The sequence below is a fragment of the Choloepus didactylus genome, chromosome 15, assembly GCF_015220235.1.
Source record: "Choloepus didactylus isolate mChoDid1 chromosome 15, mChoDid1.pri, whole genome shotgun sequence".
NCBI lineage: Eukaryota > Metazoa > Chordata > Mammalia > Pilosa > Megalonychidae > Choloepus > Choloepus didactylus.
The window spans coordinates 1078658-1101816 of record NC_051321.1 but is presented as its reverse complement, the minus strand read 5'-3'; the positions used below and the strand labels follow the sequence as shown (position 1 = coordinate 1101816).

Here is a 23159-nt window from a genome sequence, read left to right as displayed (position 1 = left end):
CGTTCAGGGCATTAATTTACCACGAGCACACTGAGGCCCACCCCGTGAGGCACAAGTTAACACGGCCAACTAACCTCAGGGACACCCCGCCGGGAGCCCCGGCTCCCCGCCGCCCCAGGAGACCCCGCTGTGCCGGCCCCGAGGAAGGGTCGCCGGCGCCCCTTCACCTGCGACGCTGGCGGGGAGGAGCGGGGCCCCCACCGAGAGGCTGCCTGTGCTCCTGGGGAGCAGGCGAGGGGCGCTTTCCTCCCAGGAGCAGATCTGGCTGGAGGTGGGGGAGACACGAGGCTCCCCACAAGCTGCAGGGAGCGCAGGATTCAGACGCGCTGGCATGGAGACGACCCAGCGGGGCCACGGCGGGGGAGGGAAGTCGACGGCAGCACAGTCTGGCTCCGCCTGTGCAGGGACCGACGAGACGCCACCAGCTGTCCCTCCCACTGCCCCAGATGGCTCCCTGCGGCTCCCACACCCGCCGGGGGGCTCCGGACTGCCAGCCCCCGGCGCCCCCTCCCCACCTGCACAGCACCCAAAGCCCGGGTGTCCCCAAGGAGAAGGACGCGGCCACCCCGCTCGGCAGAGGCAGTGACGGGAGCCGGAGAGCGGACACTCGGCAAACCCTGCAGAGCCGCTGCCTGCCTGGCTGCAGAACACGCCAAACTTTGCCGCAGATTTTACCAATTCCTGTACTTGCGCTGCGGTGCGTGAATGTGCTCGCAGCCCCTGAACACCACCGAGCAGCTGCAAAGGAGCAGCCCCTGGACCCCAGGGAAAGGGTGTGAAGGGGGAAACAAGCTCCCCAAACCTCCCAGACGGCGAGCCTGAGAGGAGGGGCTGCAGGGGGCTGGCTGGGAAGCCCAGGGACAGAACCCCTCCAGGCTGGGACGCAGTGGCCCCAGGTTGGGAACACAAGAGGCAGGTTTGTGGAGCAGCAGAGGCTTTGCAGCCGGACGCCACGCCTTCCCCCACCCCGGCCCCCCGAGACCCAAGCACCTCGACTCCCCAGGGCCACCGCTGCCACCTGCATGGGGCTCTCCATCGGGACCAGCGTCCCAGGGACTGCGGCCCAGGCTAGCGCCTGTCCCGAGACCGGGATAAACTCAGTACACATCCACACTTCTAAGGTGTTGGGGTCTGTGGTGAGTCAACCTTCCCAGCCTTCAAGGGGTTTATAATTTAAAATGGGGAACTAGTGAGAAACAAACAAAAACAAAGAACAAACAGGAAAACATAAAAAAAAAATAGCAAGAGTATAGCATTAAACCCAACCATGTAAATAATTCCATTAAATGTAAACAGACTAAACAGTCCAATTAAAAAGCAGACATTATCAGGCTGGATAAAAAAAGCAAGACAACTATATGGTTTTTATAAAAGACTCACTTCCTTTTTAAAGACAGATAAGTTAAAAAGCAAAAGGGGTGGAAAATGATATACCATGCAAACACTAATAATTAAAAAGCTATAGTGGCTGCATGAGTGCCAAAGTAGATGTTAGGACAAGGAATATCACCAGTGATAAAGTGGGAGGTTTCATAATTATAGAAGATTCAATTCATCAAGAAGGCATAATATCCAACACATATCTATACCCCAAAACCAAACAAACTCAAAGGAAAATATAAACTAACTGGTGGACATTGCTGGTGATTTTATCATCCTCTCACTGTTATTGATGGAAAAGAAATGGAGAAAAATAAAAAGAGACACAACTACAGACATTAGAAGGACAACAGCAACTTTATGTTGATGAACTTGACAACTTAGATGAAATGGAAAAAATCCATTCCTTGAATGACCAAAACTAACACAAGAAATAGATCATCAGAATAACCTGTATCTACTTAAAAACTGAATTTGTAATTAAAACTTTCCTGCAAAGAAAAGTCCATGCTCAATTGGCTTCACTGGTGAATTCTATCAAATTTAATGAAGTGATAACACCAATATTACACAGCTCTTTCAGAAAACGCAGAGAGAACACCTCCCAACTCATTTCATGAGGCCAGTATAAACCTGATACCAAAACCACACGAGGACATTATAAAAAAAGAAAATTTAGAATATCCCTCCTGAACATAAACACAAAAATCATTAGTGTTCATAGAGTTCAGCAACATATAAAAACTAATCTACAAGTGCAAGGTCAGCTTAACATTCAAAACACAATATAATTAACCACATTGACAAGATAAAGGAGAAAATCATATTATCATTTCAAGAGACATAGGAAAAGCATTTGACAAAATCCAACAACCATTAAAAAACTCAGAAAACTAGGAAGAGGCGACTTCCGTCGACAGAGAAAGAGCACCTTTGCAAAAGCTCCCTCAGTTCCACGCCGAAGGGTGAGCTTTGGAACGCTGTCCTCGGCAAGCCCGGCCAAGGCATGGGGTCCGCTCCCCCGCCCTCAATCCAGTGCCACGCTGGAGGTCCCAGGCAGTGCGCGGAGGCAGGAAGAAGGAAAACTGTCTTCACTACAGGTGACACGAATAGGATGGAGAAAGCCCTGGGGAATCCACAAATAAAATCCTAGAAATACTAAGTGAGTTCAGCAAGTTTGCAGGATACAAAGTCAATATACGATTATTAATTTTGCTTCAAAACAAACAACATATGCAGAGATAAATTTAACAAAACATGTGCAACACCTACACACTGAAGACTATACAACAATGCTGACAGAAGTTAAAGAAGGCCAAAACAAACGGCACAACATGCCACGTTTGTAGATGGGAAAACTCAAAATTTGAGAGGTCCATTCTCCCTGAATTGATCTATAATTTGAACACAATCCAATCGACATCCCAGCCAGCTTCTGTGTAGAGATTTACAAGCTGATTCTAAAATATACATGAAAAGGCAATGGATCTAGGTAGCCAAACAATTTTGAAAAAGGACAAAGACTGACGCTAAAGCTACAGCAATCAATATGTGTGGTCTTGGTGTAGAGACAGACATTTAGATCAATAGAAAAGAATAGTCAGAAATAGATCCATAATCATAATTTCAGTTAATTTTCAAGAAAGGCACCAAGGGAATGCAATAGGGAAAAGACAGTCATTTCAACAAATGGTGCTGGAACAAGTAGGACATACAGATTACAAAAAGAAAAGAAAAGAGAAAAAAGGAAGGGAAAAGAGGGAGGGAGGGAGGAAGGGAGAGAGGGAGAGAGAACCTTACCTCAAACCAATACAAAAATTAGCCTGAAGTGTAACATAAACAAAAAGAAGAGCTAAAACTATAAAACTTCTAGAAAAAAAAAATGGGAGAAAATCTTCATGACCATGAGTTGGGCAAAGATTTCTTAGCAAGGACCCAAAAAGAACAAATCACAAAGAAAAGAATTGACAAAAACTGGATTTCATCAAAATTAAAAACTCCTCTTTTTCTAAAACCACCACTGAGTACTGAAAAGGTTGATGCAGATTATGAGAGTAATATTGCAAGGCATGTTTCTGAGAAAAGACTTGTATCCAGTATATATAAAGAGTTCTATTAACTCAATACTAAGACAAACATCCCAGTAAAGGAAAATGGTCAAAAGGTATCAACAAACGCTTCACCAAAGAAAATACACAAACAGCAAAAAGCTCATGAAAAGATGCACATCATACGTCTTCAGGGAAATTCAAACTAAAACCACAAGGTGATGCCAATATACCCACTCAAAATTTAAAAGATTGACAATAGCAAATTGGCAAGGGTGTGGAGGGGCTATACCTTTCATACACTGCTTGTGGGGATGCAAAATGATAGAGCCATTTTGGAAAACAAGTTGGCCATTTCTCTTGAAGTTACCAGATGACCCGGTAATTTCATGAAGAATTTACCCAAGAGAAATAAAACCTCTGTGTTCACAGCCCTGGATGCGAGTGTGCATACAGCATTATTCACGGTTGTCAAAACTGGGAACAACCCAAATGTCCAACAACTGATCCATGGATAAACAAATTTTGGTAAAACCTGGAACACTACTTAGCAGCAGAAACGACACATGCCACCACCTCGGTGAAACTGGAAAGCATTGTGCTCGTGAAAGAGGGCAGGAGAAAAGACTACGTACTGTGTGATCCAGTTATGTGACTTTCTGGAAATGGCAAAACTATAGTGTTGGAAGGCAAATTAGTGGTTGCAAAGAGCTGGAGGCGAGGGCAGGGATTTCCTCAGTGGTGTGCTGGAAACAGGCTCTCCCACTTAAAACACAAAACGAAACGTGCTGCTGATCTGCACGGTGGACGTGCCCCACCACGGCCAGTCTGGAGCCTCCAAACCGACGTCACTGACTGCAGAGCTGGGACAACAGGTGCAGAACTGACCTCCGTGCGGCCACGTGACCAGCTGCGGCACATCACTGGATGGGTGGGACAGGATCATGACGAAACTTTCTAGGGTGATTGAAATATTGGTTGTGGTGTTGGTTACTGGATTGTACACATTTGTCAAAACTCACTGAATTGTACACTTAAATGGGTGGAATTTTACTTTACATAAATTATACTTCAACACAGCTGATGTCAGAAATTAACTGCATTTCTATATACCAGCCATAAAATAATAAGACTAAAATTCAAAATAATAGCACTTACAATTGCATCAAAAAACAAAATACTTGGGAATAAATTTAATGAAAGATGTGCAAGATCTGTACACTGAGAACTACAGAACATTGCTGAGAGAAATTAAAGAAGACCTGACTAAATGGAGAGACATACCATGTTCAGGGATTGGAAAACTCTCTCCATTCTCCCTAAAATTGATTTATAGATTTAATGCAGTCCCAATCAAAATCTCAGCATGCTTTTGTTGTAGAACTTGACAAGCTGGTTTCAACTTTATATAGTAATGTAAAGAACCTAGAATTGCCAAAACAATTTTGGAAAATGAATAAAGTTAGAGGAGTTAAATCGCCTTCTTTCAAGTTATACCTTAAAGCTACAATAATCAAGACAGTGTGTGTCATTGGTGTAAACAAAGACAAAAAAAAGATTCCAGAATAGACCCACACATAATGATGAAATGATTTTTGACAAAAATGCTAAGGTGATCCAATGGAGAAAGGAAAGTCTTTTCAATGAATAGTGGTGAAATAATTGAATATCCACCCAGAAAAAAATGCCTCAACCCCTACCTCACTCTACACAAAAATTAATTTCAAATGGATCCCAGACCTAAAAGGACTGCTCATGAAAAGTCAGCACTGAGAAAATGAAAGGGCCAGCCACAGGCTGGGAAAAAATATTCACAGCGCATACATCCATCAGAGATCTTGAATCTAGAATATGTAAAGAACTCCTACAACTCGACATTAATAAAAGACACATGCACACACAATACGAAATGGGCAAAAGACTTGAACACATGCTTTGCAAAATAATCTATACAAATGCCAATAGGCATGTGAAAAGGTGATCGATCGCATTAGTCATCAGGGAAAGGCAAACGTTCCCAGCACCAAGATTTCTAACTGGGCATCAGCTTTGGAAATGCCATGTCTGCTGACACAAGAAGCACATTTTCCTCGCTCCGGCTTCCCACAGCAATTAGATCTGCCCCAGCCTGCTGCAGAGATTCTGCCGTGCCTATGGGCCAGCAGAAGGGACAGCAAGGCTGGCCCACTCCAGAACGTTCCCTCATGGAACCCAGCATCCTCGACACGCCTCTGGTCAGAAAGCCCGGCTTTGTGTGTCCTTCCCCAGACGAGGCTCATCTACATTTCCACATTTGCTCATCCATTTTCTTTCTACCCAAGTGTAGTTAAATTCAACAGGCATTTATTGAGCCCCTACTGCATGCAAAGCCCTGACAAGTCAAGAGTGAACACAGCTTGGGTTTTTTACTCCTTCCCAGCTCCCTGCTTTGTTCTGATAACAATTTACTTTGCTGTGGGAGCTCCTTGTTTGTCCATTGAAAAAATGAAAGCAGAGGGCAGGTGCACTTGGGAGGGAAGAAAGTGCTAAATGACAAGTGTAATTAAAGGAAACTTTCTGAACCTTTGCAATTAACTCAGTCTGCAGATGAGCTAACTCATGCCCTCTGGAGCACTGCTTTTCTTTTTTTTCTTTTTTTAATTACAGGAAATCTGAGTCCCTTTTGGTAAAGGAATCCTGATCTCTCCACCGCACCAGTGGCTCTGGACGTGCCCACGTCAGTCCAAAGCCAGGACGGGCTCCCACCCCAGGTGGCATGTGTGGGGCCTGCAGGTGTGTCGTCCCGGCGAGAGGGCAGGGCTCGGTTCCAGGGACCGAGGTACTCAGGACGGGACACACCGTACCCACCTTAGGAGTGACAAGCCCACGGTTCCGTGATGCTGAGCCCAGCCTTCCTGCCCACCCCCAGGTACAGCCCTGCTACCTGAGCAAGGCGGCCCACCTGGAGGGCAAGAGAGGCCCCACCCCCACGAGCCCCCAGCTGCTGATCAAGGCGGGCTTGGAACCTTCCAGAAGACCCCTCTGCAAGCCTGAGTTTGGCATTGCACAAGGTAACAACCCTTCCTTCACTCTTCTCCAGGTTCCTGGACGGATGGCGAGACGGAAGTGTGCCATCACGGAGACAGAACAGCACACTTGGGGCACACTCAGGGCACACACAGGACACACTCAGAAACACTCAGGGCACACAAGGGGCACACTCGGGGCACCCACTGCGCTCTTGGTTGGGGGCTCTCGACACCAGCCCGGACTCTGCAGAGGCGCGGGCTCACCCCCCGGTCTCAGAAAAGGGTCGGGCTGGGGACAGCGGCTTCCCCGCAGCAGGTGGCTATGCAGCTCGTGGCCCCTCGGAGCTCGCCGCGCCTGGAGCTCGCCCACCCCGGGGCTCCGGGCAGCCCCTGCTGACCTCCTGCCCCTCGATGCTGGGTGGAGGAGGTGTGGGGACAGAACCACCGTGGTGAGGCCACATCTGGGGGCCTTGCCGTCCTCTCCCCAGTCCTGGGCCTCTCTCCTGACACAAGGCGTCCCGTGCGGGCAAGGCGTCCTGCAGACACGAAGCACCTCCCGGGTGCCACGCTCGGCGGCGGCTGGAGCAGGGGCTGACACTCCAGCTCCTTCTGCAGGAGGCCGGGGGCGGGAACAGCAGGGCGGGGACCCGCGAGGGCCACCCCAGCGGCGTGAGGGCTGGGAACCCGACACACCCGCGGGACACCCCCAGCACCACGTGCAAGCCAAGCCGGGCCCCCCACGGACCCCGAGGCCTGGGCCTCAGCTGCACACTCAGGTTCTCACACTCACATCCACACAGTGTTCACGCTCATATCGCACACATTCACACTCACACCAATACACACTCAAATTCACATGCTCAATTCACACACACTCATCCATACGTGAAGGCTGACGCCCACACTCATCATACACACATTCACCCTCACACTCTTCTACATGTGCTCACACTCAAGTCACACCCACACGCACTCTTCCACCACACAGTTTTGTACATACACACATTCACACAGATATGCTCGCACACTCTTTCACAAATGCTCACACCCACTCACCGCACACACTCACACACAGGCCGGCCCACGGGGACCCGCTGCCCTTGGGGCCTCAGCTGGAGCAGGCCCGGAGGTGGCAGCAGCCGACAGGACAGGCACGGGTGTGAATCATCGTCCCGGGCCCGAGGCCCACTGTGCAGCCACACGTTTCCCAGGGCCACTGCGCCCTCGTCACAAGCCGAGGAGCCCCTTCCAGCCCAGGAGGCCACTGCTCCAGGAGCCTGGCCACACCGTGGGTGCCGGGAGCCTCTCCTGCAGCAGCAGCCCCTGACCCAGCCGCTGCCCAGCGCCGCCCCAGCCAGCAGCCACGTCCAGGGAGCCTCGGCGTCCAGCTTGGTCAGGGCCATGGCCTCAGACGGGGTGTGCTGGGCCCCCAGGGACAGTTGCCATGTCTGGACATGGCTGGTTGTCACGCCAGGGGGCAGGGGCCAGGGATGCTGCCAAACACCCAAGACGCCCAGAGCAGTCCCACACGTCACAGAAGTGTCCCGGACACCGACACCGAGGTGGGAAGGCCCGGGATTGAGCCTGCCAGCCCCCACCGCGCCCAGCCTGGGGCAAGCCGGGAGTCCTGCAGGGGAGCCGTGTCCACTGAGGTCCCGCACTGCCCCGTGCACCGTGGTGGTCCCAGCAGGATGCAGCACCCAGTCCACGCCCAGACGAGTCTAGAACCAGGCAAAGAGCCTGCCACCCGGCTCAAGGAAATGACTTCCAGGACACCTGCGGCTGCCCCTGGGGAAGGGCGGGCCAGTCTCCGGCGCCTCCTTCTGGGCTGCACTCCCTGCCCTGCAGCTGCCCCTCAGCGTGTCCTGCGGCTTGGCTGCCCCCGTCGTTTCTCAGCGAGCTGGCGGCCTCAATGGCTCACACAGCCCGGGACAGAGGTCGTGTCCACCGAGAAGAAACAGCAGGGTCAGCGTGTGGCGGGGAGCCCAGGCCCGGCCCACACAGGTGGCAGGTGCCCACAGGGCTGTGGGATCCTGTGGCCCGAGGGGCAGGGGACGCCAGGCCAGTCCCCGGTGCAGGACGCGGGAAACCTTGCTGGGAGGAGTGGCGTTCTCCTGAGCTGCTCTGCCACCCGCCCTGCGGGGAGGGGACCCCAGGAAGGGTCTCTAACGTCTGGCCAGCTGCTGTCCCCAGAGCCGGCTCTCCCAATGCAGAGGCGCAAGGAGGGAATCAGTCCCTTCCCAAGTCGGACAATCAGCAGCTTCCACCATCACAGAAACAGCCCCAGGCCTGAGCCACCTGCCCGACCAGCCGGGCCCTCCTGCACCCCTCTCCTCCCCCTGCACAGACGGGGTCCCTCGTCCAAGGCCCTCGGGTTGCCCCTCCCCAGGTGCTGTCGTCATCACCCGGGACACACACAAATGAACAATCGGAAAATTCCCTGCCTCACGGAGTGCACCTCCCGGCGGCAAGGGGGTGAGGAGGAGATGAAGAGAAAAGAACAGGGATAATAAAGTGACAAAGTGTCCCACGTGGAGGTGCAGAGCGCTGCAGAGGAGACAAAGCAGGGTCGGGGCACAGGGTGAGGACTTTGTACAAAACCTGGAGGAGACGGTGGTCATTCCTGCTCTCACCAAGTAGCCGCAAGCACGCACACACACACACACACACACACACGCACACACACACATGCACGTGCACACCCAGTGCCGGGTGGGTCGCCCCTCCTGGCCTCTGAGCTTGCACGGGGCCATGTGACCACTCTGGCTGATGGCTGTGAGCGGCATAAGTGCCATGCTCGGGCCGAGCACCCATGGCAGCCGAGGGGCCTTCCTGCTGCCCTCACCCCTGGCAATGGCTGGGCTGGCAGCTGCCCCCAGGCTTGGGCTCATGTGGCAGAGACGAGCCACCCCAAGCCCCAAACCCAGTTTCTAGTCCCAATCTCCAGGGAAAGGCCCAGGCTCCCCAGAGAAAGTGCAATGCCAGGGCTGGAGCAGGGAAGAGACAAAATATGCTGGAGCCTCTTGCAATGCCGGTAAGTAAGAAAGTGCTAAAAAAACAAACAACAACAAAAAAACTCATGAAAACAAAAACAAAACAAAACAAAGAAAACCCACCCATGATGACGGGCAGTGTCGAGGTACACAGGAGCCACTGCAGAGCTGCCACACCCAAAACTGGGACAGTGTGTGCAACCACCGAAATAAAGAATGTTGGATTTTAACCCAAAGTAAAAATAAATATGCATGAGTCCATGCGATACCAATGCATGATTCAATAACGAAATAAGCGGGGGAAAGAGATGAAATCTCCAATGAAGAATTCCACACAATTCACGTGGGACCCTCCCTCTCGAGGAGGGGTCCTCACCCCACTCCTCCTGGCGGGCTGCAGGTGGGCCCCTCCCACGGGGACAGTAGGCAAAAGGGAAGAAGGGGCCCCCACCAGGTGAGCCAGGCCAGGGCCAGAGACAGGTCAGCTGGGGACGGACCCTCGAGAGCACGGGACGGGAAGGGCCCCCCGTGGTCTCCTCCCCGAAACCCACAAACCAGCTCAATCGTGAGAAAGATAGCAGCCAAATCCCAACTGGAGGACGGTCCACACCGTGCCGGACCCTCACACGGTCAAGGCCATCAGGGAGGACAGTGTGGAGACCACCACCGCCCAGAGGACCCCAAGGAGCCAGGACAAGTGTCAGGTGCAGCCCTGGGTGGGGTGGAAAAGGGACAGCGAGGCCACGGCGTGAAGCGTGGACTTCCTTTAGCTGACTGCAATGTACCCTATTGGTCACTCCTCATTATCCTGACAAACGTGCCAAACTAACGTCAGATGTTAGCGTAGAGGAGATGGGTATGGGCATACCACTTTCTCTAAATCTAAAATACCCTAAAATAAGTTTATTAGAAAAAAGGCCAGAAAGTGGGATATCTCTTGCCTGCATTCAGATAAGGGCTGGAAGTTAATGTGAAGATCTGCACATGGTTGTATTACTGCTGAGATTACATAAGGTAACAGGTTTTTAATATTTTTCTCATCATTTTTCATTATATAATAAAAAGCTCTAAAGGAAAAAAGAAGATCATTCTGGCAACAGCGTCTGGCAGTCGTGGAAGGCACCCACACCATCCATCACCCAAACCAGGACACGCTCGAGCGGGGAAAGGGGAGCTATTAATAACTGTGCCAGGTCAGTGGGCGTGGACGGGCACGTCGGGCAGCCGCGGGTGGCCTCGCAGGCCTGCACCCCGAGTCCTCCGAGCCGCCGTGAGCCCGGGAAGGGCCCAGGCCAGGTGGGGAGGGGGCAGGGGCAGCCTGGATGCAGAAGAGTGGGCACCACCCTGGGGTGTGAGGCAGAGGATGGGGGGTAATAACAGGGAAAACCGTGTGTGAGTGGGGGGACGCGGAATCCTGTACTTTCTGCTGGGCTTTTCTGTAAATCTACAACCTCTCCCCACCCCATGTGACTCCCCTGCACATGGGACCCCTATGGTGTCAACCCCCTACGTGCCACACGCCAAGCTCCGGGGGTTGCCCCTCACCAATCAAGCCCCATGTCATTTGCACATTCTGCTGCTGGGACCCCAGGAAAGGGCTTCGGGGTCCACGCGGCTAGGGACCCTGGGTTTTGAGCCAGCCCTCTGCAGGGGCTGCCTTGGAGCCGGGCGCTTTGGGGTTCCCTCCGCGGCCTCCGCAGCCCCCCTTGCCAGCCCCCCCCCAGGGTTCTGACCGCCAGGAACCACCAGCCACCCGGGGGGCTGAGCTCTTCCAGTCCCCAGGGGGGCGAGCCTGGCCCCTTCTTCAGCACGCAACTTGTCATCGCATCTTCCTTTCTGCTTTCTCTTCCCCTTTCCCCCTCACACAGACAGGTACCAACATTACAAATTCCCCTTCTCCTCGTGGAGCTTCAACATGATTTCAGAAACTTGACCTTCATACTTGAACAAAAAGAAACAAGGAAAAAAGGAGGGAAATTGGGCGCAGAACGAGCCACAGGTGGGTCCTCCAAGGCCCAAGGGAGCCTGTGGCAGCGTTTCGGGGGCTGCCCAGCGACGCCCTCCTGGCCACGGTGGAGCAAGGGTGAGCAGCCAGAGCCCCCGCCCCACTGGCCAGCAGCGGGCCCGCTCTCCCGGCAGGCCTGGGCTTCCTCTCCAAGCGCAGGACAACGCCAACCTCACCCCAAAGGTGTCCCCCTCCAAGATCCTCGGTCACAAGGCAAGGGGGATGCTCTGTCCCCTGGTGTCCAGGGCTCTGACGTGGTGGCCTGGGCCTGGCGGCTGGTGCTGGGTCATCTTGGCAAAGCTGAACCTGCAGGTGGCCGACTAGTGGCGGCCAGAAGAGAGCTCGGGCCAGGCTGGGCGGGCCACTGTGGTCGGCCTCTGCTGGCTCTGCCCTGGCCACGGCCAGCTCTGCGTCCTGACCCCCGGGACCCCAGCCCACCCCCAGCCAACACGGGGGACTCAATGCCGGGTCCCTGCGGGCTGAACCCAAGGAAGGTGTCTCCCACTTTTGCTTCCTCAGGAGCCCTGGACCACGCGGGCAGGAGCCCAGGAGCCCGGCGGCGACCATTGGGAATGTCCACGCGTTCTCCAACGTTCCCTCAGGGCTGGAGGCTGAGTTCCTGCTGCAGGGTGAGTGGGACTCAGGGGCTGCATCAGAGCGACAGAATGAGGTGGGACTGGGCGACCGCGGAGGCTGGCCGTAACATTCACGGCAGCTTCACCCCCTCTCCCGGCTCCTGGGGGCTGCCAGCCGCCACATAGCAAGGACACTTGGGCAGCCTGGAGGCTCCTGGGAACGACTGAGGCGTCTGCCCAGCACCGCGTGGCCAAGTGAGCTCGGACGCAGACATCCAGACTACAACCTCGCGAGGGACCCCAAAACAGCCAACCCCAAATCACTGACGGAAACTGCATGGCTCCTGCTGTTTAAGGCACGTCTGGATAACTTGCAAGCAGCAGCAGATAACGAGAACGTCAGTCAACAGCGGGCACTGCCACCCTAGGCGGTGGCCCCGGACGCTCTGCCAGCCTCTGGCCCGAGCCGTTCCAGCCGGGGTGCCTGCACGGCAGCAAGGAAGCCGTCCTGGACGTCTGGCTCCCCAGACACTGTGGAGGACAGAGGGGAGCCACCCCGCAGTGCTCTGCCCAAACCATGACAATCACAGAAATGGTTGTCATTGCTAAGCCATTAAGTCCGGGGTGGTTTACTGCCAGCAACAAACAATGGAAACCACGGGGTCCTGGGGACACAAACAGCACCCAGTTTGAGAAAAGAGGCCCATGCCACAGGCCCATTATCTGGGCACAATATCGGGGGGACGGCCTCATCATGAGGTGCTCCGAGGGCATTGTAGGAAGCTGTCGGAGGACAGGACACGGGCACGGCCGGGGGCTCGACACGAAAGCACCGAAAGCCACCTGCAGAGCCTTCCTCGCCCCCACAAGCTGTGGGCAGACAGCAGCGAGGACCGAGTTTGGAGAGGCCACAGGGTGCGACCGGCGCCCGCAACCAGGTCGGGGGGCTGCATGCACAGGGCAGGTGGCCTCTTGCGTTTTGGCAAGTCACGGCTTCAGCCCAGGGTGTGCCGAGTCGGGGTGTGAGTCCCGAGAGCAGAGAAACCTTTCTGAAGAGAACCTTTAAAACCACGCGGAGGGGTGGAAGGTGCTGGGTTCCTATTTGTAATGAATCGGGGGCGACACTGACTCCCACACAGACCATCATCTCCTGGGCTCCAGAACTCAACTGACACCAGGAAGTTTCCACTCAGGGACTCACGGGGCCAAGGGCACCGGAGACAGCCCCGGGCTCCCTCCTGGCGTCCGGGAAGTGGGGGGCAGGGGGCACCTCCTCACCGGACGGGGCAGGAGGAGGGTGCCCCGGGTCGCCAAGCTCTGGCCACGCTCACCCTGTGGGCTGCCTTGTGTTTACAGTAACAGATTTCAGATCAGTGAGAAGAAATCTCCCACAGAGCAGGCATCCCGGTTTTTACTGGAACAATTTTATTAATTGTGCCACTCCCAAATTCTCTCGAAGCCTGACCATTAGATCAGCCCGCGTGGTGGATCCTGCGGGTGCTTTGGCGGGGGGTGGGGGGCACCGGAGAAATGAAGCCCCTGGCGGAAGCCCACCTTCCTGGGGGTACGGCAGGGGCACGGGAAGCCCCGGGTGGGTGCCCGCTGGACGCAGGAAGAGGGCACCCTGCCTGCCCCAGCCCGGGCGCCCCTCTGAGGAACCGCACTCCACAGAGGTGCGAGAACACAGACCCCACCGCCTTCCCCGTTTCCCTCAAGGATGATTCCTGAGCTCCGCATCCCGGGGCTCCTCGGCCTCTGCCCCATGGGGCTGCCAGCAGCTCGGAGGCTCCTGGGAAGGTCTGCCCTGCGGCACCTGCAGGGAGAGGGGCAGGGGCCCACCGTCGGCCCACCTGTCGGCCCTGGGCTCTCACGCTGACCTGCTCCCACCTGCTCCCGGCCCGGCTGCTGAGAAGCCACAGCCGGGAGGGGAGCGTAACCAGAAGCCGGGACGGCCCTTCTCCCCAAAACAGAACCAAGGGGGGTGAGAGAGGAGGAGGAGGGCAGGATGAGGAGATGGCACAGGTGGCGGGTGGGGGGCTGGGACCCTGTGGTGTGCAGAAGTGGCCTGGGGTGGGGGCAGGCCCAGTTCTGGGCTCCCAGCCCCACTCGCCCACCGCCCAGCCTGAAGGCGTCCCGGCGACACTGCTTCCTGTACGAGGGAGCTGGCAACGGGGACGAGAGGGTGCCACGACTTCAGGGCCTCTCCTCCAGGCAAGTGTGTCAAGACCCACACTTCAGGCTCAGGGTGACAGGGGCCGGGCCTGGAGAACGTGGACGCTGAGGCCACTGGGTTTGGAAAATGTCCTCTTGTGAACGGAAGCACTGCCCAGAAGCAAGGAAAGCAGGGGTGAGTTTTTAGGGCTGGTGAGCGGGACGGGCCTTTCCTAGGGCCTGGGGGAGCACCCGGGTGGACAGACCCCTGGCTGCGAGGCAAAGGCCGGGCTCGCTGGGGCCTCAGAGCCTGTGTGTGGTCACGTGCCAGACCGAGTGACGTGGCCCAAGTGGCAAGGCCGCGGGGTCAGCCCTGGGGGACCGTAGCCTCTGTCGCCTGGGGAGAGAGGCTTCCAGCTGCAGTCAAGGTCACCGGAAGAGGCTGGGGCTGGGGGCAGGAGGAGGGAGGGCGGCCCCAGACCCGGGGTAGCAGAGACCTGGAAGGTCGGCCAGCGCTCACCCCCCAGCTCCCACCAGAGACCTGACCACTCCCTCGGCCGCAGGTACCGGGACCCCACTGTCATCGAGCAGCACAGGGCCCCGGCCCAGGGGTGCAGAGCCTCCCCACCCACCCCCAGGTGAAAGGGAACCCCAAACCCAGAGGCAGTGCAGCAACTGCGCCGAGCCGTCCTGCAGTGCGTCCAGGTCACGGATGCTGGGGAGGCTCACAACTCTGCAGGGCTGGGCCCCTGGGCTCCCCACCCGCACCCCGCAGGTGACTCATGTGTGACATCACCAGCCTGCAGGGAGGAGGCAGGTGGGACAGGTGGGTGGCCCCTGATTGACAGCCAGGGGGCCCTGGGGACGCGTCACAGCATGGTGGCGGGGGTGGCAGCAGCCCGAGGCCTGGGAGAAGTGGCACCTGTCCTCATCCGGAGCCCTGAGCAAGGCTGGGCCCCCCCACCCTGTGCCTGTGAGTCCACCCGGCCCAGGCCCACCAGCAGCTCCTCCAGGCACCAGCAGCACCCACTCCCGCCCCGCGCAGGAAGGAGACCCTGGAGGAGGGCTCTGGGCACCGACAGCCACCCGGGGCAGCCACGCCCCACCCCTCACGGGATGGCTAAGGGAAGGGGGCCGGGCAGAGCTTGCGTGTCCACCTCTGGAGAAACGGACACGAAACTCAAAGTCCACCCATGTGCCGGAATATTGGACAGCCAGAAAGACGCGGGCTGGGCAAAGCTTTGTCGTATCTATCGTTACACACAGATGGCGCAGTGAGGTGGGTACAAAGAAACGCGCCATCCAGCAAAGCAGAAGAGAGGAAGGAAAAGGACACCAGGTGGAGGCCTGGTCCCTCACCACAGGCAAACGCCAAGGTCACCCCGAGCTTCCCAATAAGCAGAGCAAGGAGGGAAAGCGGGCCACAGGCACAGGCCTCAACACACAACCCAGCGGGCTCAGGGAGGCCCCGGGTGGGTCCTGCCCAACATGCAGAGCCCCTACCCCGTCCCCTGGGCATGGTGCTCCCAACACAGGCACAGGGGAAGGCAAGTTCCGGGACCCCTGCAAGGAGCCCCTCCTGTGGCGGCTCTGGGCAGCCTGGCCTAAGCCGGGACACAGGGAGGCCCCCAGAACACCCACAGCAGCAGCCTGCGCTGGCGGCACCAGGACGGGAGTCGGAGACAGAGCCTAAGTTTCACCTTAGGGCAGGAAAAGTGGGTGCTGGGGTGTCCTGGTGACAGAGGCGAGGAGACGACAGAGAGGAACAGACAAATGGAACCAAGCTGCAAGCACCCTGCCCTGTCCACGGCGCCGCAGCTCTGCTCTGCAAGCACCGGGCAGGAGCCGCCGGGGCCCACGGGCTTCCTGTCCTCACCAAGACACGTCCGCTGCTCGGGGTGAACTGTGGCCCCCAAAAGATAAGCTGACTTCCAAGCTCCCATCCCGGTGAATGCGACCTTTGGACATGGGGTTGTTTGCAGATGTCATCAGTTAACTGAGGCCTCACTGCAGTCGGGGGGCCCTAATCCAGGAGGACAGGTGTCCTTAGAAGAGGAGAGGACAGACAGACAGACGCGGGAAGAAGGAGGCAGCGACCAGAGGGCTGCAGCCGGAGCCCACGGACGCCTGGGCCCACCAGGTCCCGGGAGAGGCAAGGAGAGCCCCCGAGGGAGCGCGCAGTCAGGTCCTGGCCCAGAGCTGGGAGAGGAGACACTGCAGCCGTCTGGTGCGCTGGAGACACACAGGCTGCCACCTCCGCCCCCAGCCCTTGCGGCGTTGCCGGGGAAACCGTCAGAAATGCGGGTTTCCAGGCCCCACTGATCAGCATCTGCATTTTCACAGGACCCCAGGGCGATTCCCACACCCCTGAGAGTTGGAAAAGCTGCTCTAAGTCGCCCAGCCTCTGCTCTGAATCCCTTCCCACGGCTTTGCCGCCCTCAGGCCACCTTGAGTCGCCACCTTACAGAAGCCCTGGGTAAAAATTAGCCCCAGTGAATTCTCACATTATTTTTCAACTGGAAAACTGGGTGGTTACATTTTTTAAAGAAAAGGCAGCTTATTTTTAGCACTTTAAAATGCACAACCAGATGGATAGACACGGCAGAGCTGACACTTGTTACATAAAAACCTACGACAGTAGGTCCCAAGTCCATTCTAGACCAAACCTCATCAGCCCCGGGAGAGAAACGCATTGAGCTAAAGAGCTGCCCGAATGCCCCCGTCCCGGACACTGGTGCCAGGCCGCGGAGCGGGGGACCCAGGAACGAGCAGGCCGGTGGCTTTCCGAAGGACGGCCTGGCTGCAGGCCAGGAGCACACACATCCCCACCCACGGACCCCAAGCCCTGCTCCCCACAGCAGGGCCTCTGCCTGGTCACCTCTAGCTGCCCCGGCCACCAAAGCCCCTTGCGATGTGGGGGAGGGGTGAGTCGCCATTTGTCCAAGGCTGCGCCACCGAGAGGGCACCCACCCCACCCCTCGTCACCTCCTCCTCCCAGGGTCAGGGGGAGGCCGGGAGGAGGCATCTGTCAAACCCAAAACCACGCCTGGTTGAAAAAGACCGGGGGGCTGGGGGCAGGTGACCCCACCAGCTCCCGTGAGCACGGCGCGGCTGTCACTGGGGGCCGGCAGCAGCCCCCTCGGCACTACGCAAGGAGAAGTGATGGGCAGGCCTCATCAGCAAACAAGAGCCATTCTTTGCAGGTGACACCTCTGGGCATCCAGAAAACTCAACTCAAACACTGCGAGAGCTAACAGTGTGTCTGTAAAGAGGCTGCGTGCATAGTGAACATTTTTTAAAGTACATTTTCCCTTACACCAGCACTAAATTTCCACAATTTCAATGTGGAAACAACAGGCAAGGGCTAAACCACAACAACCAACACACAATAAAGAATAAATTCCGAAACTGGGAGACCCTAAATGTCCTCAACTTAAGTACAGAGCTCTCAGACGGAAAGTTTTCAATCTCCTCTGCCAAATTTTATTCCAAATGGACTGAAAATTTCAATATGAAAAGCAGAATACAGAAGTGCAAGAAGCAAGTATAGATGCAGGTTTATACCTTGAGTTATTATTAACTGTGCCTGGGAAAGAACTTTCAAAGAGATGATACCAAGGCAGGAAGTTGTCATAAAGGTAGACAGTGATGAATTTGATCCCACAAAAATTCAACACATCCATATAGGAAAAAAAAAAAAAGAAACCTCAAAAGATAAATGAAAAAAATGGATGGGGGACTGTTAAAGATTAAACCTTCATATATAAGGAATAGTTTCAAAAAAATAGGATTGCCAACATGCCAATAGGAAACATTGGTAAAGGGTACCAGCCGGCAATGCACAAAAGAAGAAATACAAATAAGAAAAGCAAAAAGATTATTAACCTCATGAGTAATCAAAGAAACACAAGGCATTAATGCCACCATTTTATCGCTTTGGTTGGCAGAAAGAAAGAAAGAAAGAAAGAAAGAAAGAAAGAAAGAAAGGAAGGAAGGAAGGAAGGAAGGAAGGAAGGAAGGAAATGAAAATACTGCTAATTCCCAAAGTTGGTGAGGATGCAGGGAAAAGGAACTTTTGTGCATTCCCCGAGCAAGTAAAAATTGTTCTCCCTTTCCCAGCCCCCTGGGTTTAAAGCACATCTCCCTCTTTCTCTCTCCCCTGGGCCCCTCCTGCCATTCGGTGGATCTGCCCACAGGTTTCCTTGCTTGCTGTCAGTCTTCCCACCGTCCCCACTATGTCTGGTACCCACGACAGCACTGTCCAGCTAGCACCCCAGACAGCGCCCGGCTCCAAGAAGACGCTCCCACCATTTAAGGCAGCTGGGCACGCACATCTGCTAGGTTACGAAAAAGTCCTTTTGACCTGGCAGTGCCATTTCTAGGACTTTATCCTAAGGAAATAATGCACGGAGATGAATGTGCAAAGGTATTCACTGCTAAACTGTTTAAAATATTTACAATATGTCCTAGAATGGGAAGGTACATTGAGACGGTCATATCCACCCGGAGGAACACTGTAAAGCAGTGGCTCTCCATCCTGTGCGTGTGGCGAGATCAGCAGGCACTTTTAGGGTACAATGACACCCGAGCTCCGCCCCACCCCCACCCCACCCACGACAAATTCAGCACCAGTTTCTGGGAGCAGGGACCATGTTTTTTAAGCACGCCCAGACTGTAGTGCACAGCCAGGGGTTAGAACGGCTTTTGTAAATTCACTGTAGACGTAGATTAAAAGACAGCAACATATTATTAAATAAGGAGCAGGTGACAACACACCAGTATATAGAGCATGATCCAGTGCGTTTCTATAAGGCTGCATGTGTGAGAGCGATCCTAGAAAAGGGCTGGAAGAGGCAACACGTTCCCCAAGGAGAGTTCTGGCTGCTGAACTCACAATATCTTTGTTTGCCTTTTAGAAAATTTCAGGAAAGTACAATTTTAAAACAAAATTATACATTTTGATGCTTTTAAAATTAGGGAATAACCAAAGGCTTTTAACTTGAGAAAACACAAGATGAGAATCTGGCAGCCCCTCTCCCCGCAACCTGCTCCCCGGCCCCAACCGGCACAGGACCAGTGCCCGCACCTCCCCAGAATCCAGGGTCTTTGGGAAAAGTCAACCTTCCCAGCGACTGGGCCACATGAGTTTTTCGGGGACAGGAACAGGCACCCAACAGCAAGCTGAGATGGGTGCGTAACAGCAGGTGACAGAGCTGCTCAGACGGAAAGCTCCAGAACCCCCGCCCAGCATCACTCAGCTTCTTGTTCCACTCGGGGACTCCAAACCCCGAGAAATTGTGGGGCTCAGCCAACATCACACAGCCCCATGGCAGGGCAGCAGGAGAAATGCAGGCTTCCAGCAAGTTCAGTCCCTAAATTCAGTTTCCCACGGAAGTCAGACAAGATGTGGAAGGAGCCGGGGAGGGGTTGGGGGAAAGAGGAGTGGGGACCCCTGGTTCTGGTGTGAGGAGGTGCCGAGCCTTCTGTACATCCCCTTACGGAAAGCTGCTCTAGATTCCACAGGGACTAACAGGAACTGAGGGCATTTAAGACCTTTTATGTCACAACTACATTTTTTCTCATTGAAATTTACCTGGCACTTTGTTAAATTGCCCCCTTATTTTCTTTTATTTTTCCTCTTCTCTACCTACCCAATTTGATATATTAATTGGGTGTTTTAATCTAAAAAATTCATCCGAAGGTCTCACATCACCATAGCAACTGTGCAGTGCCAGTAAAAGCAAGTCCCCAGCTGAACACAATCGCCCCTGAAACCTGCCCTGTGGGGGCTGAGCAGAGAATGGGCCTCTCTCTGGAGCGGGGTACACATAGCTAAACTGAAAGGGGCCGTGGGGTCCAGGGGCCCCCGTTCCCTTCCCTCCTTTCCAAACACCCCTCTTCTCTTCCCATCCCAGCAGGTTCACAGCCTTCAGCCCGCGGGCTGTGGAACACTCTTTCGGCAGAGACTGTTGTGAAGCTCAGTCGTGAGCCGTAAGTGCCTGCCAGCGTGACATGCACAGGTGGGACGGAGGGGTCACCCGCAGCCATGGGGCCTGGGGCCAGGCCGCGCCTCTAGGCTCATGAAGCCCGCTAAGTCCCTGCCATGTGCTCTGTCTGAGGATGTGGCCGCCTTGCCCAGGCAGGGGTGGTGACACTCTGTAAAGAGCACCTGCAGATAAAGCCCATGAACCAGCCCACAGGCCGGGACAGCAGGCCAGCGGGAAGGGGACAACCTACATACTCAGTGCTTTTTGCCTTTCGAACAACCCATGAATTCTGAGACACAATGCCCAGGAACAAGGAGACAATTGCTACCTTAAAAAACTGATATTAAAAAAAAAAATAAGCCGAAAGCAGCGCCTGCGTTGAGTCACTGTCTCCATGTCTGCAGCGGTTGCCGGGGACAGCTCGATGCAGAGAGCCCAGCACTTGGCTGACACCAGCACAGGCTGCAATCCTGAACATTTCTCAGACGTTTCCTCATCTTGCAGCCTGACACTAGATGCAAATCTGTTTCCTGATTAACTCAGCATTTCCTCCGGCCTTTACTTATGTTGAAGATTCATGTTGTAAATAATAAACATCTAACAGGTGGAAAAAGCAAAGCAGTGAGTTCTGCTGTCCCAAAGTCCAAATCTCGGTGCCAGGTACCCGACAACATGTGGGCCCACATGCCCCCAGTGCTCTGTGTAGGAGGTGACCCCCGATGCCTCTCTGCTGCTGCCCAAGGCCATGCTCCCCAACGCCCTGAGCAGGTCAACACCAGCTCCCATTGCCACTTCTGGGGGAGGCTGTGCTCGGCCCCAGCCTTCACCCACACCGACCTGAGCTTCATCATCGTGATTTCTCACAAAGCCAAAACTATTTACTAGAAATAGATAGCCAAGGCTCTTCCACTGAGCTGTGCTCTAAAATTATAAAAGATCCATCATACTTCTGCAGGCTGCCGACAAATGAAAACTGCATATTTCAACTATTTTAAGAAAATGCCAAAAAAGATTTATCAAATGTGTCATCATCATACCATTTAAATTGTCTGCATGGCATGTGGGCAAAAGAGCTGCGAGTTGGCATATGAATTTACCACAACACCCCAAAGGCTGACACCGCGCAGCTACTTCCTTGCACCCCAAACCAAAGTCCCCAGGTGCCCGCACCGCGTGCCGCGTGCCAGCGGCCCTTCCCGACTTTCCCAGCGCCCTGCTCAGGCCCAGCTACCGGAGAGACACCCAGCCTCGAGGTGGCGGCTTCCCTGCCAGGGAGTCACTTCCCGAAGCACCTGCACCACTGCACATGCCACAGCAAGGGCTGGGCAGGCCGAGGCGCAGGGCGTGTTCCCGGGGAGGCTGGAGCGCTGGGGGCCCGGGCCGCACCCGCCCACCTGTGGTGGAGGCACGTTCCTCCTGAAACTCAGCGCGCCACCGTGGGCGCCTCCCAGCACTGCAGAGCCAGGAGGAGCCGGCACGCCGCCGCTACAAGCGAACGAAAACCTAACGCCTCCCCTTAGCGGGCGGCGCCCACTCGCGGACCCTCACCCCGAGTGCTGACCCTTGCTTGCTCCGCGCCGCGCCTCCACCGTGCACGGGAGACCGGGAGGCTCCGGGTCATGCGAGGGGACCGCAGCCACGGTCGGCGGCGGGTTTCCTCGGAAAGCAAGACGCCCGGGACGCGGGCCCCCGAGCGCCGCGGACGGGCCCACCCCCTGCCCGCCGGCCGGGCGGGTCCCCGCGGCCCGCAGCGCGGGCGCAGCGCAGTTCGGGAGACAGCCCGGGGGGTGGCGCGGCCGTCCGGAGCGCGGCCCGAGTTCCCGCCGCCCAAGGCCCGGAGATCACTCACCGTCCTCCTTGTCGTCAAACACCGGCCTCCGCGCCGAGGCCGCCGACATGGACGAGCCCATTCTCTTCTTCCACTTGCTCCATGGAAACAAGGGGCGCGGCGGCGCGCGGGCATCGCCCGCCTCCCGGGCCCGGGGCTGGCCCGCGGCGGTTGGCGGGCCGGGGGGCGGCGAGCCGGGGGGCGCCGCAGCGCTGCTGCCCCTGCGCTCCGCGCCGCTCCTCATGGCCGGACCGGGGAGTGCGCCGCGGCCGGAGCAGGGTGCATGGCCCGGGAGCCGGGATCGGGCGGAGGCGGCCAGGCAGAGAGGCAGCGAGCGGGCCGGGCAGCGCCCGCCGTGTGCCCCGAGCCTCTGCGCTCTCCCGGGCTGCGGAGCCCGCCCAGCTGACAGCGCGCGCCGGGCGGGAGGGGGCGGAGCCGGCGGGGAAGGGGTGGGATCAGGGGTGGGATCCGGGGCGGGGCGAGGCGGGGCCCCGGGGTCACCGCCCGCTTCTCTGGGCGCCTGGACGCGCGGGCACAGGGGTCGCGGCACTCACCCGGCGGAGAGGTTGGAAAGGTGAGGGCCCCCCGCCCCCGGACTTCCTGCTGCTCCCGAAAACCCCGGAAAGGGCCCGGCCCCGGCGGCGGGGATTTTCTCCGGGACCCAGCCGGAGTGTCGTGACGGCAGGGACTCGGGGTTTCCCCTAGGGTCTCCGCAGCCCCGCGCGCGCCCGCCGCCGGGAGGGGCCCTGGGGAGGCCCTCGGCTTCGGCCGCAGTCAGGCTCCGGCCGTGGGTCGGGGCGGCGGGAAACGGCGGCGCCCGGTGCCAGCTCAAGAGCGCGGCGTGGGACGCGCCCTGCCGGCGACCGGGACCCGGGCGGCCTCCCCGCGACCGCCGCCGGGGTGGCGCTGACCCCGCGCTCCGCGGCCCTGGGTTCGCCTCTGCGCGGCCCAGCCAGAGGAGTGGAGGAGCGGCGCTCCCGGCGCACCGGGGAGTCCGAGGCGTCCGCGTCCCCGGCGCCGCTCCCCTGGGCGCCTCCGTCCTCCACGCCCCGCCGGGAGGAGCCGCGTTCGGCCCTCGGACGCCCCAGGGTCGTCGCCCGGCTTCCTGCCCTAACGCGGGGTCACGGAAGAACCGTGGTTTTGTTACTCGGTCTCCTTAGTTGGACTTGGAGGAGCCGCCCCTC

General features: G+C 56.6%; 1 protein-coding gene across 1 annotated transcript in view; it reads right to left on the bottom strand.

Annotated features, from left to right (window-relative positions):
- The window catches only part of STK32C (serine/threonine kinase 32C), an 89578-nt gene extending 67359 nt beyond the window's left edge, over nt 1–22219 (bottom strand). The window contains exon 1 of the mRNA XM_037805131.1: nt 21997–22219. Within this exon, the coding sequence (XP_037661059.1) occupies nt 21997–22219 (223 nt within the window). The remainder of the gene's footprint in view (nt 1–21996) is intronic.
- Nucleotides 22220–23159: the final 940 nt, after the last annotated feature.